This window comes from Paramisgurnus dabryanus, chromosome 15 (genome assembly GCF_030506205.2).
Source record: "Paramisgurnus dabryanus chromosome 15, PD_genome_1.1, whole genome shotgun sequence".
Lineage (NCBI taxonomy): Eukaryota > Metazoa > Chordata > Actinopteri > Cypriniformes > Cobitidae > Paramisgurnus > Paramisgurnus dabryanus.
The window spans coordinates 1,233,366-1,254,610 of record NC_133351.1 but is presented as its reverse complement, the minus strand read 5'-3'; the positions used below and the strand labels follow the sequence as shown (position 1 = coordinate 1,254,610).

The following is a 21,245-nucleotide window of genomic DNA, read 5'->3' as shown; positions in this document are numbered from 1 at the left end:
AAAACTACAGTTAAACCCAACACAAATACAGTACATGCACATATTTTTGTGTGAGTTAATGACCCGTCACGCCTGGTAAAACATTAAAAGCATAAGAAGCTCCTAAAATAATGATAATGGAAAGATGCCACGTGTAGTCATAAAGGCCTGAACAACATCTTCAGTACACAATGTTCATACAACGTGATCATGATCTGTTTGTTCAGACTGTGCCATCTATATCTGGTAGATCTACATTGGTTACTATAGTAATGACTTACGCATCTACTATAAATGATGCCAAGAATTCTGCTTTCTTTAACAACAACGCTACAGACAGTAAAACAAAGGTAAAAGACGATGGAAATCCAGTCTGAATCCCATCACATTAGTGCTGTCTGAATGATTCACTGACCAAACAGAAGTAACAGCATTACTCCTTAAGACAGACAGATATACTGACAATATTTAAAGGGTAGAGTAGTATATTAAATACCTTCAGGTGACTTTATATCAGTTTGGTTTGTTGACACCAAAGATCAGCAACATAAACTACAGATTCCAGAGAGGTCAGGTGACTCAAACCAACAGACCGCCCCTTTCAAGAGGAGCACAAATAAACACATTTGGTGTTTCTCAAGGTTAAAAGCATGACATTTGTTTCTTAAAATGACATGTATGGTTTTGTTTTATTATTATATGGGGGGATGTCACCATATATCAAATAAATAAACACACATGAAACATCTACAACAGCTTGGTATTTCCTGTCATGAGTGAAACAATAATCTGTCACCATCACAAAACTTTCCCCTTCTCTTCTATACACATCACAGAGATATATATTATTACTCTCATATGGACTTGAATGTGTTGCCAGAGGAGGATGAGTTCCTCTCAAATATCTCAGCATCCTAAAGAGTTTTCCTCACTTCGGTCGTCTCTGTGTTGCTCACAGGGATTAAAACATTAAATCAGATTCCTGTTCTTCACTTAAACCTGAAGACTGCAGAGCTCCATTGAACATATGAATATGCACTTTACAAATAAACAAAACCTCACAATTTACCATTCAGTTTTGACCTACAGTATCTCTTAAAAGCTCCAACAACAATAATTGCACATCTCTAATTTTTTAAGTTTAAAGGTCAGGTTTTAAGTCAATCATTTGGGACACAGGCTTGAATAAAGCGAGATCTGATGCCACTAAGTTAAAGCAGACTAGCTGAGGTTTCAAAAGCTGCTATTGAGATGAAAAGAAATGCTAATGAATGAATCTCTCCAGGTACTGTAGACCAACTTAACCCACACAAAAACAGATATTTAAAGGGTATAGTTTATTAAAGGTGCATTAAAATGTAAAACTGTATTTACTAAGGCATAGATGAATAATAAGAGTTGTGTACATGGTAATGACATATCATGAGCCTCAAGCACGATTGTTTCCTCCTCCTTATGTAAACCTCGTGAATGCAAAAGACCGCTGGAAAACAGACCGATCTCAACATAACACCAACTGTGACGTTACAGTCGAGATTTACGCCTCAACATTAAATTAATTAAAATGTCATAACAATGCTAAAAACAAAGTTGTGACTGCTGAGTTAGCACTATATGCTAGTTAATGCTATATGCTAGTTAATGCTATATGCTAGCGTTTAGGCTGAAGTTCTACTAGTGACGTTACAGTTATGTTTTGCAGGTCTATACTGAAAAAAACACAAAGTTACCACTCAGAAACATTCATTAACAATCTCCAAACAATTGATTATTCCTCAAAATCTGATACAAACTCAAACATAAGATCTGTTTACATACACACAGAGCTACTGAAGGAGCTGCTCTGAGAAACAGCCAATCAGAGCAGAGCTCAACATTATTATTCACGAACCTTTCAAATAAGATAATAATAGGCCTTAGGGTTATAAATGGACATGTAAAACTGACTCTGGATCATTTTTGCACTTAATAAAGCCACAAATCTTCCATGTAGATAACAATTTAACAGATTATTACAATGCATTCTTTGGCACCTTTAAATTTGCAAGCCATTTTCTTACCATTTTCGCGTCGGTTTAGGGTTAGATTTACATAATGACATCCCTACCCAAACCTATCCCTAACCCCAATGTCAGGCGACAACTGTTTAATTTCGCGTACCTAATAGTATTGAAGTCCCCAGTTCGTCAAAAAATGACGCGAAGGGTATACCCTCCGCGTAACATATTGACGCATGGTCAAGTGGCGTCAAATATTGACGCCATGGGATGAGGATGTGTTGCAGCCCTGTTGGCCTGCGCTATGAAACGTTCAGAAGTCACTGCACTCTTCTTCTCCTTAAAAAGTCATGTTTACAAGCAACCACATTCATTTACTTCAGCTTACGATTTTGTCAACAGAGATCAACTGGACATGATACTGGGTTTGGGTGATTTCCACGGTTATATTTGGCAATATTTAAAGCATTGCATCTTTGTCCCTAAGGCTGCACGTTGAATTATTGTCATTTGCTATTGAATGTCAGGTACAATGGCTTGAGGATATTCATAGAAATCAGGATCAGTACCTAAACCTAACTGTTTGTTTAATATCTTCAGTTATTATACCTCTGGGGTAAGTTCTGTATTTGGATTGGATATTAAACATAAACACTGACTTAAACATGACACTTCCAGTGAATAAAAACTTTAAAGTTTTGAACGTTTCAGAATCCCTTAAATTGTTAACTTTCCAGATAATTGGAATGATGACATAACGTTTGTAAAAAATCTTCAACTTCAACACGTCCATAGATCACAACACACAGACTGCACACATGTCAACAACAGCAGTTCCAGTTTAAACCCGTCGCATTTTTGTAGCCTTACCTCACTTTTATTACTGTGGGAAGAAATTTCCGACTGTGGCAGTTTTCTCTGAAGCCACTTTCTGGGTGAAAAGATGCTGCTGGATCCGGAGATGTTGAGCGACGCGTCCTTTGACGCGTTGCGCTTGCTGCTTTTGCAGTCATTGTGGATATTGGTGGAGGACGACGCGTCTGAAGACGTGGATAAACTGGACGATGAGACGCGCGGGGTTGGTTTCGGGCTTTCGGATGAGGTTTGAAATCCACCTGTCGAGCTGGTGCTCCAGCAGGACCTCTGGTGATCTCCAGGCGCGCCGCAGCTTCGCATCAGCGCTGAATCCAGACTGTGCGTTTGACGCAACTTCTTCTTTGCGAGTGTTTTCGAGGCCGATGGCGAGCACGAGAAGACGCTGTTCAACAGTCCTTGTGCGGACATCACTGCGCTATAACGCGAAGCCCGGTGCGCACAACAAACCCATGAGAAGAAACGCGACGGTCGCAACTACATCCGAGCGACATTTATTACAAACGGAAATGAAACAAGTTGTGTTTTCTCATCCATCTCGTCTGTAAAGGTTTCCATTAGTTGTGCCAAACTGCGCGTGTCTGTGAAGTTTCTCTCCGCTACATCTGTGAACGCGCCTGCCCTCTGTGCGCGGCGCTGCGCATCTCCATCCTCCGCCCCGCAGCAACTGAAATGTGTGTCTCAACACAATAACACACGTAACTCTGGGTGTTAGCAAACCCATTGAACTTCAGAGGGAGTCAAGCTTACTTTTAAGGAGGTTCCTATACAGAATGTTCAGGCGTAATCGTCCAGAGTAACCTAAATTATTTTGACGTCCCAACTCTTTAAAAACCTTTTAAACAGATGAACTACTCTTATAACCAATGCTATTTACCTCTACATAATAAACAGCGTAGAAGAAAAATGACCTAAAAGAGAGTTACATAATCTGTTTTGATGTAAAACTTCCCTTGCAGTTGTGATTGTTTTGTTTAAATGGCATAAATAAATACATTTTCCTTTCATTTTGTTCGTGGCCAATTCAATTCATATTGCAATTTCTAAACTGACAGGGTGCCAGTTCTGAATTTCATAATTTTGCCCAACCCATCAATCAATAATCTGGAAACATGTCATTCTTGTCATATTAAAATGATCTTTACTCAGCACAATAGGTTTGAACATGTTCTTCAATTACACACCCAAATGTTTGCTTTCGATCATGACGGCATATTTGGTATTTTGGTAGGCCTCTATCTGGTATATTGAATGATTGACATGTTCATATATTTCGCAAATGAAAGCAGTTTTTTTGTTGTTGTTTTGGGTTTGAATTTGAAATCACTCTGTGACTGTTAATGTGGCCGTCATCATAATTTTCCTCCACAAAGACTCAGATAAGATATCACCCTGGATGGACGTGACTTTGGGAATTGAAAGTAATGATTAAATACCTCCTGGTCATAGTAAAGTTTGTTAAACCTCACCAAAGAGACACTTTTACTTACATCTGTAACATATTCTTCCACAGTTTACATGATACCCCAAAGCTTCCTGATGAAGGGTTATTATCTAATTTTGGCACAGGATAAAGATCTCCAATGAGCTCTTTGAATGTAAACATATGAGGGTGTAACCAAGAGCAATTCACAAGGTCTGCAAAAATCAAGATAAAGAAATGTACAAGAAATATGATTCAAATCTTACAATCAAAACTAAATCAGAAGACTGAATATTCATTGAGACAAATCTTGAAAAAGACAAAGCATGAAAGCTCAAGAAAGTTTGTAAAAGAAGTTTGAACACTATACAATCCTCATTCTCAGACAGATGTAGATCTACTGTATGGAGTCAGACATATGGGTCTCATCTTAAATAAATACTTATGTTAGCACAATAACATTAGGCTGACATTATTAAAATGTGACATAGAGATGAAGAAATCGAGGCTGTCATCAAACACACTCATATTTTCAGTTCATTTATCATCTGAACATCATCTAAAGTCTTGCTCAAATGACGGATCGATTGCATAATAACTGCTACTTAAAGTTAAAATTTGTCTGCCGTTGTGTAGCAGTAGATTGTCAATAAACATTAATATCTGTGACTGACAGAAAACATTAAGGACTTCATTTAAAAAATAAAATGAACTTGAAAGTGAAATTTTTGTATCAGTAGCCTATTTGTCACACATTACAAACACATAATATTAAAAATTATGATTTTTAGAAATGCATTTAACCACAATTTTTAACATGTTTGTTTTAACAAATGTTGATTTTACATTTTTATTCAACATGGTTTCTTTTTCTTTTTTTGTAACATACATATGTTTAAAACATTCTAAATAAACAATGTAATTTTGCTGTAAATTTAAATGAAGCTTTTCTTTCCTTAACAGGCTTATCTTTTGAACTTGAGGCTAATTGTACAAATTTAAGAAATCACTGTTTACATAATGTGCACACTTCAAGCATGTGCTTTCTGACTTCTTGCTTTTTAAACAAATGGTGCTTGTTTTTGTGGGGCACAACTAGCTTTACCTATACAATCATTTTCTGTGGGTCTGAATTAATCTGCTTTACATTGTGTTTCACATACCTGAAAATAGAAATGATAGTTCACTTTTACTTTACTGTGTTTGAGGAAGTGTGTTAATTTGTGTTTATCCAGTTGCCTTGCAACAAAAAAAACATGGGTCAAATTGAGCCGTGAAAATAAAAATTGTAAAAAAAAAAAAACATTACTTGTGTTAAAAAAAAACGCACTTCAAAACACATCTATATCCTAACTTTGCATGCATGTTCATGGCCACAAATGAGAAAAGTGATAAACTGTCTGGAAAAATGATAACTTTAGAATTTCATATACATTGAAAATAGAAATGATAGCTCACTTTTACCATCTGTGTCTGTAAAAGTCTTTTTCAGTACTGAAAAGAGCATTTTTACCCCATTTCAGGATTGTAAAACACCAATATAGCAACAAACACTAAAAACAGATATTTAATTTGGGACTGTACAGTTGCTCTGGAACAAAAAAATGTGAACACCAAAATCTTTAGAAAATTATTTGCGTACACTTCTGAACAAATCAGTGTATACTAACTTTGCATGCTCATGGCCACAAAGGAGAAAAAGTCACAACATTTGAAGAATTAAGTCAAATTGACCTGGAATATAATATAAGGGTTAAAGAAAATAAACTCAGACTTTAGTAAATGTAGGTTTATCTACAGTGAGTATATACTGTGATGTGCTGTGTGTGGTTTGGTCTTTGATAAGGACGACAGAATTGCAGTGGTGCAGTTTTGTTATTAACCACAGAGAGGCGCTGTTAGACAGTATTTTTCATTTCAGCATTTTATTTTCCATAAGGTCAAGCTAAAATTCAAGATTTCGTTGCTCTGTGAAATCATTATAATGACTCAGGATTGGAAAAAACTTCATCCAAAGCTGTTTTACTCAATATTTATTTTACAAGGAAATATCCTAATATACCAGATCACCAAATATAAACTGCCACCTACTGTAGTTTCAAATTCATTTAAGCAAACATAATGTGATGTAAACCACAGCAGATCCTCATGTCAGTATGCAATTACTTCTGCTTTAACATGCAGGCTAAAAAGGTTTGGTTGTCAGTTTCCTGTGCTAGTTTTACCATATTATATAAGGGCAATTCTTAGACTATGGGCACTTTTATGTCCTTTGATCATATTTTATAAAAAACATTACATTTTGAAAAATTTACACTTTCATAGTTAACTTTACAATGTAAGTACTTTAGGAACTTTTTACAAGTAGTCTATGAAGATTTTTTCACCTTTTTAAACATCATTATAGATGCAAATATTGCTGTTTTGTGCTTGTCCCACACCCAGACTTCTGATCTTCAATAATGAAAAATAAGTGTAAAAAAATGATTTATCTATTTTTTTTTTAATATGACTGAATAAAGTATCAGTAAAATAATTAAAACATAATTGGGGTATTTAAGGTCAGACAACTTTTAATGTGATTTTATATTCAAAATATAGTTGTCCCACAGTATTGCCGTCATTTCCACCACAACGCTGTAATGTCCCTTTAAAACAGTTTTTTTGAAAGATTGTTTGGGTTGTTTCTATGGAGATGAACTATGACATCACAGCACATGTCTGACATGGAGGAGATTTTGAATTTCTTCACCAACTTGAAGAAGAAAATTCAAGGTAAATATTGCTTGAAATGAAAATATTTTTATTGTATGTCATTTCCAAACATGGCGTTACATCAATTGAGTTTGTAAATTAATAGATTTTTTAACATAAATAGATGAATTTTGCACGAATGCAATGCTAGCTTTTAATTCATAGCTAATCTGTAGTACTAGCTTGGATTTTTTTTACAAAATACTGCTGGATTGTCATTTCCACCACCGTCATTTCCAACACATTACCTTCTTGGGTGGAAATGACAAAGGTGAGGTGGAAATTACATTTAAGCTTAAAAGGTGCAATTCATGGATTGTGTGTCTACATATATATATTATTTATTAAAATGTACAAAGCTAATGTATTTATTCAAATATATATATTTTTTTAAATGCCTTTTCATCAATTTTTTAGATTCCACAACACCCAGTCATTTCCACCACATCATACCTTTTTAAAAATATTTACAAAATTCTAATCACTAAATAAAAACTTCTGCATAGTTTATGGGATAATGGTCCAATTAATGTAATAACACAAGTAATTATTTTTCTGAAATGTATCTAACCAATCCAATATTATATTTCAGGTTGTGTTGGATGCAAGCTTTGTGTTTGGGCCTCATGACAATTAATTTACTTAATCCACAAATCTATGGTAATTGCAATATAGGTATTAACTAGCAAAACTATGCGTGAAAGTGGTCTTACACTGTTAAGAAATTATTTATATCATAATATTATTAAATAAAAATCAAATATTTACATGTGATGGAAATGACATTTGTTCAGTGCGGATTGGAAAATATGTCAAAAAACACCAATTTGTCTTATGATGTTAGTGCATTCTCTTATGGATCATTAAACTAGACTAGTTATATTTAACTGTTAGACTTTGACCATTTTGATTTGAACACTTTTTTTCCCCTCAGGTTCACAAGGCCAAAAGTGCCTGTAGTTGAAGAACCACCCATAAATAGGTCAGAAAACTGATGGTCTAATTTTTATATTGTTTCTAACCTGTATGCTGTTGTTTTTCTGTGGAGCCCATATGAGATGCAGATTGACGTGGCATGGTTTCTGTGTGGTCCAGAAAGAAAAGGCTGAATAGTGAATGATGAAATGTATGATGTAATTATTGATCTACATTATTTTTTGTGGTCTTTATTTAAAGCTTGTGAGGACACTATGAACAGCCACTAATAAAGAGCATTTGCATTTGTGGGAATGAGAGCAGACTTACAAAAGTTTAAGTAAATCTTTGTTTTTTGGGGTAAATAATTTCTCTCTCATTTCAACAATAACATGATTAAGTTTTGAGGAAATGATGAAATTGACAGTAACTTCAGTGTGTTTCACTGATAACAGGCTTACAGAAGATGCATCAGGCTTTGATTTCTTTGGCAGGTTTAAGGTGTGAGATGTGAGGGCTGTGATTCGCACCCACACAAACTCACCGCTGTGACAGGAGAGACGCCAGTAAATGTGCAAATCTAAAACTGCATTTTAACCACACATACAGTACTGACAAAACCCATCAAACTCAATCAGGGTGAGAAATATAGGGAGAATTTAAAGGAGTTATTCATTTGTTTTATTAATTTAAGCATTTACAGTGCTATGAAGATAAACATTTTTTACCAGTATGTGTGTTCCTGGAAATCGAACATGCAAACCTTTATGCTGCTAATGCATTGCTCTATCAGTTGAGCTACAGGTTCATATTGTGAAGAATTGTACCTTGTTTTGTTAAATAAAGACTTATTTCTCAAAATGTTATTGCATGGTGCAACAGCAGCATGAACTGAAATCTAACTTTATGTATCTTTGGGCTTTGGTTGGACATCTAATACATTTTTATTGACAGTTAAAATTTTGCCTTGTCTGGCCTTTGTTTGGACACTCATGGCAATTCGTATGTATTTTTTTAATTAGGTGACTAATTCATATACAGTATTCATACAACCACATTCATACATTTATTTACAGTATGATTTGCCTTGACCTCTGTGACGTTGTAGGGACAGAGTTAGGAGTGAGGTTTCATTATTTTTTTTATGATAATCATAAGTTTTTGCATGATTAACTGCATACGAATTCATACAAATTAGCCATCAGGCTTGACTCAGCAGAATTAAAAACTGCAGTTTTATTTGTAAGCACTCAGAAGAAAATGTTGCATCCAACCTCAAAATCAAAGAAGCGTTATTTGTCCTTTTATCTGTTTAATATGCACAATATTATCAGTTCTGTGTTGCATCCTAATCACTTTTCAGAGATTTTCACAGGGTTTTGATCGTATTACATACTGTATGTTGGTTTATTCAGGCAGCAGGAGCTGCAGACGTCATCAGCATAAGGTTAAATTTAGTGAAAAATGCGTACATATATAAAACATATTTTAAATAAAACATATAATAAATACACATAATAAAACATATTTTTAAAGTTTTTAATATTTGTAATTAAAATAAAAATTGAAAAAAAAAACAAAGTGTAGATTGTAGCATTATTGCTTTTGCAGCACTGAGCATTAAAATCAACACATGACTGCTGTTTATGTCTTTTTTTATTGTTTATATACTTTATTAATTGATATTAAACATAAAAGTTAGTCAACAACACATTTATTTTGGTGGTTTTCACATGAAGGCAGGAGGGCTCAGACTGTTGGAAATGGAGTGCCAAGAAATAGACTTTGAAACCTCTTTAATGTTTCTTTCAATGTCTGCTTATGCACAAATTTCTGTGAGCTGTGCACCCTTAAAAAATATTGGTGCATGACTCCCCTGCACCTATGTACCAAACCAGTACCTTAAAGGTACATGTTAGTACCAAATGCATGCAGTTCTGTAAATAAATGTTAGATTTTAGGAGCTTTTAAAGGGTACTGTGTCCCAGTGACAGCTTTTGTACCATTATTTCTGAGAGTGCATTTAAAAAATCCCAGCCAATCAAAATGTAGGTCATCACTGTCTGTTAACAAGAAAAGTTTTATAGTTTACTTTTAACTTTAAGCATTTATGCTGTATTAGAAAAAGGATTTATGATAAAAAAAAAAACACTGACATCAATCTAGTTAATTTCTAATGTGTGTTTGGGCTGCAGTGTCCTGTGATTTCCGAAGTGCAGGAAGAGATTTTACATTCGCACACACGTGATCTTTGCATTTCATGACGCTAAAAGCGTTCTGTGAGCATATTGATTTTCTCTCCCACATTTCACATAATTGCTGGATCCTCTGAACCCAATACTCTCTGTGTGCTGCTGCTGCTGGCGGCCAATGAGAGAAATGTGTGGACATTAGAGAAATAATCAATATCAGTAATAGGATCCTCTCATTTCTCACTACAGCCAGAGAAGTTAAGCACAGGAGCTTGTGAAGTGCTCGTGTAAATCTAAAGCGCCGCACATCTGGTAGGAAACAGCTGCGTCGCTCAGAGGTCGCCACAGATTTACCACAGTAACGTGATGGTGACTGACGGATTTGAAACCATAGCAACAAGTGATGAGGACAGCTGTTGTTCCTGTTGTTTCTTTGTAAGGAGAAGCGTTCATGTCTGTCAGATTATAATAACAGCTGATCACTGCAACATGAATGTGATGTCATAATATTTCACTTTTACTGCTTCATCATCTGTTTCGCATCAGATGTTGTGTCATTGGAAAATCTTAGGTAAATGTTAACTGTGGTTGGGATGGCTAACCAGTGGTTTGTGGGTGATGCAACCTGTATACTGAAACTACAGTATACTGTGTGGATGTTTTTGAAAAATTATGAACCAAATAGATTTTATTTATTCATTAGTTTCTACAAACTCAAAATAATAATGTGGTGTGATAACCATGTGAAGCAGCTGTTATCTGTGGTAAACCAGAATAGTTTTTAAATTTTTGAAGTCAGTCTGCTGCAGGTAGGCTGTTCAGGCATTTAGGAAGAGATGTTGACACAATTTTTCTGTCTCTTCATGTAATCTCATACTGATTTAGTGATTGTGAGATTAGATCTGTGTGTGGATCAGACCGTCTGCTCTAGAGCTTCTAGTTTGTACAAAAATTTCATGTGATTATTACAGTTACTGCCACAGAATGTTTGTAAATCTATAGAAACAAATACCCTATAACCTCCCTAAACAATAGAGACCAGTACCCTAGCAACCACCCTAAACACCCTAGAAACCAATGCCTTAGTGAGCACCCTAAAAACACTGGAAACCAGTGCCCTAGCAACCACCCTAAGCATCCTAAAAACTAATGTTATAGCAATCACCCAGAACACTAGAAACTGATGCCATAGCGACCACCTGAAACACACAATTCCCTAGCGACCACCCTAAACACCCTAGAAACTAATGCTATAGCAACCACCCAGAACACTAGGAACTGATGCCATAGCAACCACCTGAAACACACAATTCCCTAGCGACCACCCTAAACACCCTAGAAACTAATGCTATAGCAACCACCCAGAACACTAGAAACTGATGCCATAGCAACCACCTGAAACACACAATTCCCTAGCGACCACCCTAAACACCCTAGAAACTAATGCTATAGCAACCACCCAGAACACTAGGAACTGATGCCATAGCAACCACCTGAAACACACAATTCCCTAGCGACCACCCTAAACACCCTAGAAACTAATGTTATAGCAATCACCCAGAACACTAGGAACTGATGCCATAGCGACCACCTGAAACACACAATTCCCTAGCGACCACCCTAAACACCCTAGAAACTAATGCTATAGCAACCACCCAGAACACTAGGAACTGATGCCATAGCAACCACCTGAAACACACAATTCCCTAGCGACCACCCTAAACACCCTAGAAACTAATGCTATAGCAACCACCCAGAACACTAGAAACTGATGCCATAGCGACCACCTGAAACACACAATTCCCTAGCGACCACCCTAAACACCCTAGAAACTAATGCTATAGCAACCACCCAGAACACTAGGAACTGATGCCATAGCAACCACCTGAAACACACAATTCCCTAGCGACCACCCTAAACACCCTAGAAACTAATGCTATAGCAACCACCCAGAACACTAGGAACTGATGCCATAGCGACCACCTGAAACACACAATTCCCTAGCGACCACCCTAAACACCCTAGAAACTAATGCTATAGCAACCACCCAGAACACTAGGAACTGATGCCATAGCGACCACCTGAAACACACAATTCCCTAGCAACCACCCTAAAAACTAATGCTATAGCAACCACCCAGAACACTAGGAACTGATGCCATAGCAACCACCTGAAACACACAATTCCCTAGCGACCACCCTAAACACCATAGAAACTAATGCTATAGCAACCACCCAGAACACTAGGAACTGATGCCATAGCGACCACCTGAAACACACAATTCCCTAGCGACCACCCTAAACACCCTAGAAACTAATGCTATAGCAACCACCCAGAACACTAGGAACTGATGCCATAGCAACCACCTGAAACACACAATTCCCTAGCGACCACCCTAAACACCCTAGAAACTAATGCTATAGCAACCACCCAGAACACTAGGAACTGATGCCATAGCGACCACCTGAAACACACAATTCCCTAGCGACCACCCTAAACACCCTAGAAACTAATGCTATAGCAACCACCCAGAACACTAGGAACTGATGCCATAGCGACCACCTGAAACACACAATTCCCTAGCGACCACCCAAAACACCCTGGAAACCAATGTCCTACAGTAGCAACCAGAACACCAAAACAAGCAGAGATTTGTGTGCTAATAACACTCTGAACAGCTTGGCAAACACATATTATCCATCTATTATCCATCAATGCTTGAGTATCATTGCGGTCTGAGAGTTTTGCACCTCTTCTAATAGTTTCAAAACAAAAACATGTTTCTTGTCATTTTTGTAATTTCTTTTGGTGGGGCAGTAATGAGAATGTTGGAGTTATAAACATACAGTAATACAGAGACAAACACAAATGTGAAGTATTGACAGATGTACAGACCTGTGAAGCTCGCTGACTATAACACACAATCTCTGAATATTCCATGCATTGATCCTCAGTGTTTGTGTGTGTGTGCGCGTGTGTGCGTGTGTTTGATGGAAAAGCAGGCTACTCTTGGTCATACTGTGTTTAGTTGCTCTGGGTTTCTGTCATAATTGAATATCTTCATGTTAAATATTAAATATTTATTTAAAGGCGGGAAATCTTCAAGTTATTTATATTCTATTATTGGGTACATCTATACTGATGCTATCTATCTCAGTCACTGACTGTAGCTTTCAGCCAGGAGAAGATGTCATCAGGTGGAGTCCAACTTTCACGGGGTGTTTCGACCCTGAACCACAACACCCTCCTATACGGATAAGTTGTCACATTTATAGGACAAAAAAAGACAAAACAACACCTGAAAAAGCAAAAACTATCAATGCATTTACACAGACCTAAACAATGATTTTATGTTTCTGTAATACTGTAAGTAAAAAGCATTAAAATGTTACAAACTAAAACACAGACTGTGTAAAAAGCCTGGTAATGTTTTATAGATTTAATTTTATACATAAACCTTTAATATGTTCTGTCAAATTAAACACAGATTTGCCCCAAACTAATGCCATCGTATCAAACAACTTCAGCAAACATATTTCTGAATATTTCATAGCAAATAATTTCTCTAGACATCTCTTTGCTGAAGAGCTTGAGAAAGGCGGTGAGCAGCTGTGTTATGTAATCTCGTTCTCTCAGTTTTCCCAGAATGCCTCTGTACTGTACACATTAAACTTCATAACTAATGGAAGACTTCAACAGCTTCACGCATGAAAAAACACAGAATAATGCTGATCTGTAACACTGCAGCCCTGCGGATGAATCACTTCAACAGTCTGTGTCTGCTCAATTTTATGATTTTAACCATATGTACTTATTGTGTCTTCACATATGAAAGTATTTATCATGTATTAGAGTAGCAGATCTTTCCACTATACAAGAACTGATCAGATCCTGGTTAATATACTGTGGACTCACCATAAGGTCACATTATGCAGATTTCATGCATCAAATACATATGAATAATCATGCAGAATAAAAGGAGTGAATTAGATTATATAATGGCACATACAACACTCATGGCCTCTTTACAAAATAAACACATCCAGCAGACTGCAAAAGAGCAATCAGTCCAAATACAGGCTATTAATAAACTATCTTCAAGTCAAGTCAACAAACATAAACATATAATGGGTTAAATATATGTAAGATTTTTTTCACACAGCTTGAGAAAGAAGAAGCTTTATATTTAAGAGTGTAGATGAGATACCTGCACCTGTCAGTCGTGATGAAGCTCTTCTGCTGTGGATGTGTTAATGTGATGGAGTAAAGTGCTCTCACTTCAGATTAACAGCACTAAATACATGGAGTCAATTTACAATTTACCATCTATAGGATATCTGATTAGTCTGGAAGGAATGATATGATTATATTACCGTAACATCATTATACCACCTCCATACTTTGTAATGGTCTACTTGAGGCATTTTGTTCCATTACCTGAAAAGCAAATTACTCTTAAATGAATAAATCTGAGAAGGGCCATGTGCACACATTTTGGCCTGATCCAAAAACAAGAGGACAGCGCTTGCTTCTTTTAAAATCACTTCTTCAACATCAGCATATTATTGTTTTATTTTTGCTGGTGTTTTATGTTAAAAAAAATGTTATCATTAAGAATTATTCAAAATGTATGCACACCCAAGGTCGTAATGCGACACGACGCGAAGCAGAGTGTGCATTATTTTCTAATAATTTAAAGGACGGAGGTCAATTATTCCTCTTATACCACGGTTAGAACAGACATTGCTCTGGTGGTTATTATAAGACATTTGACAAGTCAGGTGTGCATTTATCAAATAATTCTCAACCAATCAAAAAAAAACAAAAAAAACAATTAATATCTCTGTGGTATAAATAGGCTATAAGATCATCTTGTACGCATGCTAAAATCACAGTAATCACTGATGGCTTATAGTTAAAAGGATAGTTAACCAAAAAAATGTAAATGTTTCATAATTTATTTGTCATTTACTCAACCTCAAGTAGTTGCAAACCTGTATTAATATTGAAGAATGTAACAAAGCAGATCTGAGGCACCATTGACTTCCATAATAAGAAAAAAATAATACTACAAAAGTGAATGGTGCCCCAGATCTGTTCGGTTATTAACATTTTCAGGGTTCCCAGTCTAAGTCAAATGTAAAATTCCCTGACTTTTACTAACTAAAAAGCAGATTTTCCATTTCTGGGATGCTGTGAGCCTGGATAATGTAGTGTATACAGCGAGTTTATAAAAATGTAGCTTAAATGCGTGAAATAAATAAACAAATTATAGTCAGTGGAGTGTTGGACCTCATCACAAGTTTAGCGCCACATTATTTGTCTGAACTTTTAACTGCATATGCCCCAAGACGCAATATTCGATCCTCTGTCTTTGGCTTTTTAATGGTTCCTTCAACACGCTTATGTTCTATGAGTGACCGGGCATTTTCTTCGTTTGCTCCCAGGCTCTGGAATACTCTTCCCATTGAGATTCAACAGGCCGACTCTCTAAATACTTTAAAATCCTCACTTAAAACTTATTTTTTTAGGTTAGCTTATAAGTGATTTTATTCCTTTTGTATGCATCTTCTTTTATATGTTCTTAAATTTGATGTATGTGTACTCTATAATGTATTTTATGATTCTGTAAAGCACTTTGAGATGCAACTTTAAAGGCGCTATATAAAATAAAGTTTATTATTATTATTACAAGTTAACAAGCGGATCACATGATTTTATAAATGGAAACTAAAATTTAAATCAACAAAAAAATCTCCTGATATTCCACAACAAAAAATATATAAAATTCCCTGACTTTCAATGTCTGGAAAAGACCTTTTAAAATTCCATTATATTCCAGAAATTCCATGACGCATGGGAACACAGATAAAAAAAGGGTTTACAGGTTTGGAACAATTTGAGGTGAGTAAATGATGACAGAAATTTCATTTTTTGGTGAACTCCCTTTAAAGTGAATTGTGTCATTTCTATGTCACCTCTAAACAATTGTAATGTGTTTGTTTAACAAATTGACGTCAGACAAATAATACTGCACTGACAAAAAATTATTCATTCAATTTACTCAATTTTTAAGGTAAGTGGTTGCAATCAATTTATTTAAGCTACATTTAAACAAAAGTTTTTTGTTGTGTGTTGTATTCCTAATTTTTTTGTTTGTTGTTGTTTAAATGTAGCTTAATTAAATTTATTGCAACAACTTACCTTAAAAAAAAATGAGTAAATTGAATTAATACTTTTTTCAGTGTGGTGTGAGTTTGTGGTGAAAATCTGACCAATGACAGCTGGAGGAATTGAACCGATCATTATATTTGCAATTCTCTCTGGTGTCGCTAGTGGTGTAGATATGCCATACTTCACCTTTAATAAGACACGTTTATAAAAACACAGTGAGTGTTTTCACTCGGGTACAGTGCTGATATTGACCTGCTGCTGTTCTGAACGGCGTCTCTACTGCTGGCACTTCATGTCCTCCTGCAGCAGTCACAGCCGCGGCCAATCACAGGCCAGCTGCCGCATTGATCCCTGTGGCTTACTGATGCGCTGGCCCGTAATGTGATGGAGTTTCATTACCGAAGCAGAAGAGACGATGTGTCTCTCTCTCTATCTCTCTCTCTCTCTCTCTCTCTCTCTCGCTTCAGGCACTACCCCCACACCCAGGCTGGGACGGACTCTGTGCAAACAGTTAGTTGGTTGGGTTATTCAGGCAAGCTCACATGCTGAAATTTTATCTGACTGCTTCTGTCTGTGCAAGATGCGCATCTGAAACATACGACACAGAGACACAAGGGACCGGACACTAGAAGGGATTTAGTGAAGCCATGTCGAAGGGACAGCAAAACAAACAGCGGACCGCTGAAGATATGGAGCCGAGCGAAGAACTTGATGTTTTTACGGTCATACAGTAAGTTTGTTAACATTCTTCAATCTTTATATAACACGGTGACTTCCATGTGAATTTATTTTCATCTGATTCAAGACTTTTATTATGCTGTAATGGATTGTAGAGGTCAGACTTCAGCATGCACTTGTATGTGTAACTGAAGAGCATGTGTTTGGTAGACCAGCGGTTCTCATCTCCTTATGCTTCAGGAACCTGATGTCACATCCACTTTAAAAACCCTAAAGATTCTCACAGATCTTTCTGAGGTTCTTCAGCTGTCAGGAACCTATAGACAAAGTCTCCAATGAAAAAGACTAATGTAGTTTCTTTTACCTTGTATCGTTCTCTGTGTGGTTTTTAAGGATGAGAGAATCTGATCATGTTGACATCTGTTTGAGCTAAACTCGTATCAAGTGACAAATAAAGTTGTGCCAAAATAAACAAAAACTAAAGCTGACAAAAGAATGACATCACTTTAACTTCATGACCTCATTTTACTGATATTCACTCCACGCTTACTTTGCCACCTAAATCATTAAGTTGATTAACATGAGACACTCTTAAAAATCTCATCCGGAAAGATCCTTTAACATCCCTATAAAATGATAAAGAAATTGTTCTTTATTTAGGACCTTTGACTAAAAGGTTCCTCCTTAGGGAACCAAAAATGACAACACATTTAGCAACACAGAATCTCATCTGACCTGTTATGTATAAATGGAAACCTGATTGATTGATGATGTGCTTCAAGAATGAGAAATCATTTTAATGTCAGTGACACAATTTTACTGTCAGATTTACACACTTACTGACTGCTATTAGGGCTGTGCAAGTAACAATTTCAAAAACAAGATAATCGGGGCAAAACAATTACTGTGCGATTAAAATATAAATTGCATGCTGCTGGACCGATGTGTTTGTAAGGCACTTCTGAAGGCACCACTGCTTTCACACGTGTAGCCTATTGCAACAATTAGTTAAAAAAAAGTTAAAATAAATGATGCTTTCATAGTCATCAAGTAATAGTGTTAAATAATCATAAATATAATTTTTAACAAAATAATGGTAATTATGATTTTGTCCATAATCAAGCAGCCCCGCTAAAAGATAGACTGCATGTTTGTAGTCTTAAACTTTCTGGAAATTTGTCAAACATGTGACTCATTTAGTCACGATTCAGTCCAAAATCAAAAGGGAATAAATGATAAAGAATCTTCAGCATAAAGAAAAAAAGCCAATTTTTAAGACAGTTTAGGGCTGGGCGATATTGACCAATATTTACATCTAAGTAATGTGTCATAAATATCTCAGTATTTTATGGACTACATGCCAAAGCCTGCAAACAAAGCCAAAGCCTCGTGAAAGATGTCCCAATCATTTTTATTATAACAGCATATGATGAAAATAACATTTGAAGATGATTTTATCACTGTATATTGAAAATGCACAGCATGTGAGCTGGTTGGAAAGCTTAAGTCTGAGCTTTAGTGCACATTTTTGGAAGAGCTTCTGTTGCAAAGAAGGAAGATCAGATCATACCGATATTGATAATATTGTCTCATGTTGTATCCCGCTGGGAAAAAAAATTGATATATTACCAAAACTTGATATGCCACCCAGCCCTAATTTTGACATCTTCATGATAAGGAATAATTGACAGCGGGCTGTTGAATTATTAAAAAATAATGCACACCCAAGTTGCGGAGTGCCGTTACACCACGGGTGTGCATAGAGTCAATTATTCGGCTTATACCACGGTTAGCACAGACATTACTTTGGTGGTTATTTTAAGACATTTGACAGGTCAGGTGTGCATTCTTCAAAAAATAATGCAAACCCCAGGAACATTTCTCAACCAATCAGAAGAAAGCATTCAACAGCCCTGTAGTATAAATAGCTATTGTAAAACGCCTGTCAAATTTGACAGTAACCTAGATCTGGGAAAGATTTGTCATGTCCTCTCGCTTTATAATATCTTTTGAAACATTACAGAGACTCTGTTACGTTTATGCAGAATGTAAGCTGGGATGGATTTATGAAGTTTACAAAGGTAGATGAATGTAAATGAGAGTTCAGGAGAGCAGCCGGTGTCTGATTTTCTTGACCTTAATATTCCCAGCCGTTTGTTTGTGTGTGATGTCTGACTGGCACACATTTCAGTATAAACTGAGCTCTAAACACACAACACTATAACACTGTGTGTATGTCTGTGTGTGTTTGTAACCATTGTCTGAAATGCTTTAGGCTTATTATGACCTAAATATTCTCAGCTTTTCATAACTAGGATTATTCAAAATTAGATTAAAACAAAAAATGACTTGTTGCCAGCAAACATTACTGCATCTTATATTTATGAGAAACTCTGGAAAAATCACAAGACCACCGGAAAAAAGTGAAGCCACCCCACTGATATCTGCACAGCATCATGTCTGCATGTGTGTTACAGTCTTGGATTTCTATCCTGATGCACAGAATCATTGTATCCTTAACACATCAATAACACACATTATAAATATAAGCACTGTTAAAGTGCATTAAAAATACATTAACGGTCAGAGCACATTTACTGTATGTAATCTACACTTACCTGACTGATAACTAATATTGAAACGCGCTGCAAAGAAGTTTCCAGATTATATTAATAAAAAATCATGATAATAATAGACTTTTATTTGACACGTTTCTTTAAATAACACTCTAAAAGTGGCCTGGTTATTTTTGACACATAATGGTAAATATTGGACAGAACACGTGCTGTGTTAAAAATTGATCCAATGCTGGGTTATTTTAACCCAACTGCTATTAAACCCCACGGTTGCATAACAACAACCCATCATTGGGAAATGTTTAACCCAGAACGTGTTCTGTCCAATATTTACCCATTATGGGTCAAAAATAACCCAGACATTTTTAGGGTGAAATTGTTAAAATACTCAGTAATGTGATTAGAAACTGCAAAGACTGAATCAGAATTGACAATCAACCGAAGAAAAATCTTTATTTGATATAACTGATCAAATATAACACAATAACATACTGTAATACTGTAAACTCTTCAGTTTCCATCACATCCCTTATCTTACATAGTAGATAATGTGCACAGGTCACAGGTCAGTTTACTGGTATTGTATCATCATAGCTTCATCTTTCAGAATGTAAATTCAAAACTATTTGTTTACTAAAAAACACTTGAAGCTAAAGAAGCCAAATTCACTGCCAGTTTCTATCCAACCACAGGCAACTTTTGTGTAGTAAAATACAAACCAATAGTAGAAATGACAATTATACTTCAACTCAAGCTGAGGCATTTTGAATAAACCTATGCTAGATCTTATAATATTCAACTGTTGCTTTGTGACAGAGCAGCTATTATATAATGTTTCTTCAATGTCCTCTGTCCCGATTTCGGATTCAATCCGCAGCACTCAGATTCACATTCGATTATTGATGAGACTGTTTGATATTCTGTCAGGGTCGCAACACACTAACACTCATTACTTCAGCAAAGAGAGATACATTTCATATTCTTCATGTAATCTAGGCGATGGAAATAAGGCCAATTTTTAATAAAGTTTATTCGGGAGGAGCATGGTCATGTGATCCAACCAATCAGCACAAAGAGGTGCCTATAAATAGCTGTCCCTCATCTCTATCTCGTGACAGTTTTTTGCAGCATCCCTCCTCCATCCCAACATCTCACTTTCATCTAGTTTCAACTATCCCAATTAAAGAGGGGGGAGGACTCTGGGTTCAGGCTAAAATTCAGAGCCCTCCCCTCGGATATGCTTTATCTCATTCCCTATCGATTACATGTTAATGCCAACTCATGAAATACCACAAATAAGCATCTGGTAAAGGTTCAGGATTATACTAAACTTCACACAACCCAGCTCACTGACAGGAGATCTAATTATTCATTTAACTCATATTAGTATGACATTAGTGAAACAAAGACAAACTGCTAATAAAACATACTGTTTTGAAAAAGAAAGGCAGAATTACAGGACTTAAAGGCATTAAATGCATCATGTGATTGTTCTGTTTTAAATCACACATATTACGGCACTGGACCCCCATAACTTCTGACTGACCACCCCAGTCAGAGTTTAAAGAGTTCATGTTCACGTCTGTTTGGCTGAAATGAACTACACAAAACATTTGTCAAAGTATCATAGTAAACAACTGTTTATGTCCTCATCGAATAACATTTTATTGCATTCGTGTTTTTA

The 21,245-nt window shown here is 36.1% G+C and overlaps 2 protein-coding genes across 3 annotated transcripts in view; one reads left to right on the top strand and one right to left on the bottom strand.

Moving 5' to 3' along the window:
• LOC135733622 (rho GTPase-activating protein 6) overlaps nt 1-3,827 on the bottom strand; it is a 38,650-nt gene extending 34,823 nt beyond the window's left edge. Inside the window, exon 1 of one of the 2 annotated variants that reach the window (XR_010526986.2) lies at nt 2,847-3,827. Coding sequence is in view for 1 of the 2 variants with exons in the window: in XM_065252392.2 (XP_065108464.1) it covers nt 2,847-3,260 (414 nt within the window). In the remaining variant the exon portion in view is untranslated. The remainder of the gene's footprint in view (nt 1-2,846) is intronic. The other variant, XM_065252392.2, reaches the window with a different exon arrangement.
• A 12,993-nt stretch (nt 3,828-16,820) lies between these two features.
• Nucleotides 16,821-21,245, top strand: part of frmpd4 (FERM and PDZ domain containing 4) — a 61,700-nt gene continuing 57,275 nt past the window's right edge. The window contains exon 1 of the mRNA XM_065252393.2: nt 16,821-17,037. Within this exon, the coding sequence (XP_065108465.1) occupies nt 16,955-17,037 (83 nt within the window). The 5' untranslated portion in view covers nt 16,821-16,954. The remainder of the gene's footprint in view (nt 17,038-21,245) is intronic.